At 34.6% G+C, this 6,236-nt stretch overlaps 1 protein-coding gene across 1 annotated transcript in view; it reads right to left on the bottom strand.

Moving 5' to 3' along the window:
- Positions 1-2,808: 2,808 nt before the first annotated feature.
- The window catches only part of METAP2 (methionyl aminopeptidase 2), a 30,723-nt gene continuing 27,295 nt past the window's right edge, over positions 2,809-6,236 (bottom strand). The window contains 3 exon segments of the mRNA NM_001040493.1: positions 2,809-3,478; positions 4,161-4,276; positions 4,782-4,885. Of these exon segments, the coding sequence (NP_001035583.1) occupies positions 3,226-3,478; positions 4,161-4,276; positions 4,782-4,885 (473 nt within the window). The 3' untranslated portion in view covers positions 2,809-3,225.

The following is a 6,236-nucleotide window of genomic DNA, read 5'->3' as shown; positions in this document are numbered from 1 at the left end:
CTTACTCATTATCATTCAATACCCCTGAGGCTTTGTGTGACAGGACTCAGAATAGACTTTACTTTGGTAAACAGAACTTCCTCTTTTTCAAGTTTGTTGTAAAAATTATTCTTTACTTGGCATAGTCAAACTGTATTATACAAATGAAGATGACAGCTTTATAAACAGCATGTTTAAATGGCTTCAGTACTATGGACATGAAAATAATGATGGCTGAGACTTCTATTAATAATAGTGATTTGTCTGGCAGCAAACGTTTGTCCAGATTCTAATAAAGCAGTCATTAAAAAAAAAAAAAAAAAAAGAATGTAGCAAACAGTATATTATGGTGTAATACAAGTACAGTTCAGCTTGGATATGAGTTCATTTTATATATTTAACATTAGATCTAGTTTTGTACTATTGTATCTTGAGATTTTTGGTTTAAAGGGATAGAAATCAGTCTTAAAGAGAAAAAACTGCATAGGACATAGAACTGTTCAAAATTGGCATCTGAGCAAAATGTTCAGCATCTCACTTAGAATAAGTAACTAAAGCCGGATTAAAATGCTCTTGCTAGTATTATGTGACTACTAAAAGCCTGTTAGATATTTAAACATTGGGCCCTTTTTGAAATTAAAATTACACTTGCATTTTATTAAAAATATAGTATGAAATACTCATTGCTCTTCCCTAACAACCTTATTAGAAATCTTTAAAGTCCTACTGCTGCTAACTTTATTCGGAAAGAAGAGAATCCACTAACCTCTATAGATTTGTTAAGATCTTAGCTCGATGTTAACTACTAGAAAATCATTTATCTTTTTTCTCAAGTAGGTTTGCTTACAGTTTGAAATCATCAGGGGCAGCTGATCATGAAGTGCAATGAGAATTTACCACTTCACAGACAAATCATTCATGCCAAAACTACAGCTTGAGTTTAAATGGCTAAGGTTTAAAATTATTCATCTATTAAATACCTATGCAAGTTGTTACCTCAACTGTTAATGTAATTATACCTCATTAAAGATTTTTTGTGGTCAAGATACTTGAGTCTAGCCTTTTTTAACATCAAGGATTACTTTAAACTATACCTTATAGTGTACCTAATTTTAGTGCAACAGTTTAAAAACAACTCTGGAAGCTATGTTGTTTATAGTGGTAGAGTCACTAGCCCTTTACTTTTTAAACCCTTAAAACTAAAACCGATGGGGGAGGCTGTTTGTGTGAAGTCAAGGAAAGGGGACTATGGGAACTCTGTACTTTATGCTCAGTTTTGCTAAGAACCTAAAACTGCTCTAAAAAAAAAAATTAAGGCTATTTAACAAAACTAAAACCAAGTCAAGATTTCTTACAGTATATCTCAATGTGGATTTCTACATTCTGTTAAATTTATCTAACAAAAAAACAACGTATTTTGGTTGTAAAATAATTTACTAAAGGCACTATTGTTAAACATCAAACTAATACTTTGTTACCAATAAGGTACATCATTGTAAACATGACAAAATGATTTTCAAGAGATACATCGCTACCAGGTAAACAATACAATTTTTTTTTTTTTAAGTAACAGCTTTCCTATTTACAAGATCATATCCCTTCCAGCCATTTCAGGGGCATGCAGTAAAGCCATTGCTCCCAACTTGGGAAGGGAGCTTGGAGCTTACAATTAGAGGGCCACTACTGCTAGAGATCTTGTTTGACTCAGTTCTAAAGTTCTTGGGTTTAGAAATAAAAATACTTTATACTTCCCACCAAAGCCCCAAAAGAGCTAGCTGGAGGGTCCAAGCCCTGTAACATGTCCAGGCGTGAACTGGTGAGCTCTGCCACTTGCCCATCATCACAGGAAATGGAAAAAAATTATTCAAAGGTAGCTATTGAACATTAGCACCATAACAAACATGGCTCATATAGCTAAAACCTAGGCTGTGTATCCCACAAGGTAACATTCATTTGTAGCTCAAATATGAAAGAGCAGCTTTTTAAATGTATAGTAAATGATTTAGTACAGAAGTCAGGTTTCTCCTATGAGAAAAACGTTAAACACAACACAAACTAAACAGCATCCCCAAGGCAATCTGTGCTACAGCATATACAAATTAAGGCTTTACCCTGGTACACAACAATTTTGAAATTATGTGGGAACATTCCCAACAAATCATTCACACAGAATTCAAGCAATCTGTTTAAGAACTGTGGGGTTCAGTTCAAATATTTGGCATCTTACATTCAACTTATGTACTTAGCTATGAGTGTCACTGTAACTTCACTTCCTGCAAGTGAAATACCACCCATGATGTTATGAATTCAAGCCAGTCCAGGGGCAGGGTGCTAGAAAATCTGGTTCATAATGAAAAAGCATAGTAACCGAAATAACTAGAATGAGATCTAAACATGGAAAGTACTGTTTTTCTTTGTGTGGTTTTAAGTGCCCCTTTGGCTTACTGAGTAAGCGAAATATTTTTCAATAACTACTACCACTGGACAAAGGATCTAAATGTTGAGATGCTAGTAAATCAAGGTTTTAAGTTGGCACAATGTTCCTACTAAGTTATGTTTTAATTATATCTTTCTAATATCAAGGGGTTAAATGAAAGACAAGCATTAATACTGTCCTAAAAAAAGTAAAGGCAAAATATTCCTAGAGCTGTATATTAACTTATGAAAATTGTCCTCCCACTTTATGTATGTATAGTTCTTGTTTTAGCCACTCAGTCAGAATAAAACTTTCAGTGTGAGGGTCAAAAGGCTCTACGTTTTCCTACATTATACTATGCTAAACTATTTCCTATACAGAATTACAACCACAGACATTGAAATATAGCTCTCAGATCTGAAAATGTCTTTATTTTTTAGAAAATGGATTCCAGGAAGGTTAAAAAGCAATACCAGAGGGTATATAGGCGCAGAACTGGATGTAGTAATTCAAAGCATTCAATTAAGAATATGGCAATATAAATATCTGAAAAGCATCTCTTAGGTGTTTGAAACAAAATGTAGAAGTCATTCCTAACTATTTGGAGCTTTACAGACAGAAAATGGTTAACATTTCAAAGTCCTGGAAGCTTTTTCCTTGGTTAATGGCATTAAATGGTTTGCCTTTGATCAAATTCCTTCCTTTTTAAACATGGATAAAAGTATTACATAAGTCCACTGTTAAGACAACATGTTGCAAATTAAATCTGGTATAATGTATTCCAACAAAGCTTAGAAAATAAAAGGTGTTGCGGTGGCTTTGGACTAAGTTTAATAGTCATCTCCTCGGCTGACAACTTCTTTACATGTTGGACGCAAAAGTATGGTGTGTTCAAACTGTGCTGTATATGATCCTTTAATGTCACATAATGGTGGATATGGGTCTACAATGCCCAAGTCACACAGATTCTTCAGAGCCATCAAGTATTTACTTTCTCCCAAACGATCCAGCCATCTGCGGCAGAAGGCAAGAGTGCCAAAGTTTTCATTGATGACATTTAACAAGTGTTTTGTTCTTGGAAGCCTAAGAGAAAAGTGAAAGATTAATAGTTGGCTAATAAGTTACCAACTCATTTCCCCCATTAAGGAAAACTCAGAACTATGACTTTACTTAGTAATTAAAGTTCAAAAAACTCTCTCTGCTGCCTCTTTCAACTTCCAAAAACCAGACTGTAGAATACTCAATTACAGATGGCAGATGGAGAGGAGACCAGATGAAGGTTATCTTATATTTATATGTCTATGTATGCAGTGTTAAATTTCAAGTACAAACTTATCAATAATATTAAGGTGGGAATTCCCCTTTTGGGGGGAATTTCAGCATCAAACTGAAAAAGATCTGATCATAAAGAAGATGCTTCAATCATATCCAAAAGTTTTTAAAAAGTAAATAAAAATACAAAGTTTACCAACGGCAAAAACAGTAACAAAAACCTAGGAATGCCAGCAAAATAATAATCTGTAATTATTACAATTATTGGAAACAAGATATGAAGAGAATACTTAGATCATTTCATCTCAGTTAACATTTCTAATAGGGCTTCTTTTTTTTTTTTGCTGAATTATAGAAATTGTTTACAGACTATTGTTAGGCTACAGAACTGTGCATTTATGAATGTACCACTGTGGATGTCCATCACACATTTTAAAATGCTGTTAACTGGGAAGAGAAACTCATCAATCTTATAAAACGAATAGCCTCTCACCTTATTGGCACATGTCCAACATCAAAATTTTTCATGTAATGTGAACATTCCATATCATCATGAACCACACCTTTTCCTGTGCTACCAAAGGTTTCAATGGCATATACTTCTCCTTCCTAAAAATATATGAGTAAAGGGAAACAAAGAAAAATTGAGAATGAATTAAAATTCCCATCTTAACTTCAGGCTGAGGTATTCCCCAGTTAGTGTAAGAAATCACACACCTGGCAGTCCTTATCTGCCTTTTCCTGATTTACCTCCTTAGCACTTTTGATCTCTGTGTTGTCTATTAGAACGTAGACTTTACATGAGCAGGAAATTTTGCTCACTACTATTATACATCTCAGTGCCTACTAAAGAGACTGGTACCAACAAGATGCTCAATAAATAATCAAGTATCGACTAAACCTCTGACATGCCTCACTTGCACAGCAAATTGAGCCCCAGTGTGACCAGACACAACCTGCACACTCACACAGCCCAATTCCTGTTGGGGTTAGTATCAGTGGCAAGTTAATTTTGCTCAACTACTATATACTCAACTACTACTAGCTTCATAGTTCAGAAGAAAAAGAAAAGTCAAAATGCTTGACAGAAGAATAGTGCTAATGGCATACGTACCTCCATTCTTGTTGCCTCTCCTCCTTTCACAATGGGCACTGTTTTCCCAGCATGTATTCTATATGGCCCAATTGAATGTCCATTTAGATTACGGATTGGTTTCACTGGCATAATAGAAAAAAAATGTATTCAGGGTTTCAAGGCACAAACAGATCTCTTGGCCTTTGGTATAGAGTTCAAGCATTTACTTAAAAATCAGGTTTGGTGCTACTAAATAACCCCACGTTAGTGGTCTGGTGGTTTAGTCGCTAAGTTGTGTCCAACTCTTGTGACCCCATGAACTGTAGCCTACCAGGCTCCTCTGTCCATGGGATTTCCCAAGCAAGAATACTGGGAGTGGGTTGCCATATCCTTCTCCAGGGCATCTTCCCAACCCAGGGATCAAACCTGGGTCTCCTGCGTTGCAGGTGGATTCTTTACCAGCTGAGCTACCAGAAAGCCCAACCCCACATTAAGATAGTTAAATACAAACTGGAAAACTAGAGGGTTATCAAGTTATTTATTGCAATGTTACAGATTAAAAACCAGGAGTAGGGAAAATAATGGAAAAAGAATAAATTATGTGATGAGGACATAATGGGGGTCTATCTATGGACCATCTACAATCCATCTAGGCATATGATATCATGTATATAAGCATTACAAACAAGAAAAATATGTATTATTATGGTTATGAACCAAAAGGTAATTTGAAAATGAGGATTGTGTCAAAACGACAGTATTAAGAAACCCTAAATTTTATTATTACATCAACATTTCAAGTGGTAAAAAAGAAAATCGACACAACCCAAAGTCCTAGAATCAATGACAGAATAAACAAACTGTGAGTATCTTTACACAGTGGAACACTTATTCAACAATAAAAATGAAAAGCTAGGGATATACTGACCTGAGATACAACCAAATGAACAAAAGGCACAATTATATAGATATGGTGCAATCCTATAGATATACACGTACACATAACAATTCAAAATTAAGCATAATATACTAAATGTTTAGGGATGCATAATTAGGTAAAGATAAAAGGAAATGCAAATCTTTAGACAATGGCTTATTTGAAGAAGTCTTATGTAACCAAGAAGGGGTATATAAAGCTGGGGGGCTTCTGTAACGGCAATATTCTATTTCTCAAGGGGTGAGGTAACATAACTTTTACAATTGTTTAATTCAAGTTTTTAAATTGTGTGTATTTTCAGTTTTTGTTATATTCCACAATAGAAACTTTAAAAAAAAATCTAGTTCTACAGTATTAGAATTTTCTACAGAATCCAGTGTGAGTTACCTTTCTTCTAGGGCAGAACTAGGTAGCAAGAGTTTGTTATTTTTCCCCCAAATTTTTAGCAATGATAAGCATATTACAAATTTAGGGGTGGTGCAGAAAAATAAGACTCTCAGTTGGCTTTTTAAAAAAGTCTTCCTTATAAAAATGACAAGCTAAATGTGCTTTAAAAT

Source organism: Bos taurus, chromosome 5 (assembly GCF_002263795.3).
Source record: "Bos taurus isolate L1 Dominette 01449 registration number 42190680 breed Hereford chromosome 5, ARS-UCD2.0, whole genome shotgun sequence".
Classification (NCBI taxonomy): Eukaryota; Metazoa; Chordata; class Mammalia; order Artiodactyla; family Bovidae; genus Bos; species Bos taurus.
Note: the sequence above shows the minus strand (reverse complement) of the source record. Positions and strands in the feature narration are given on the sequence as shown.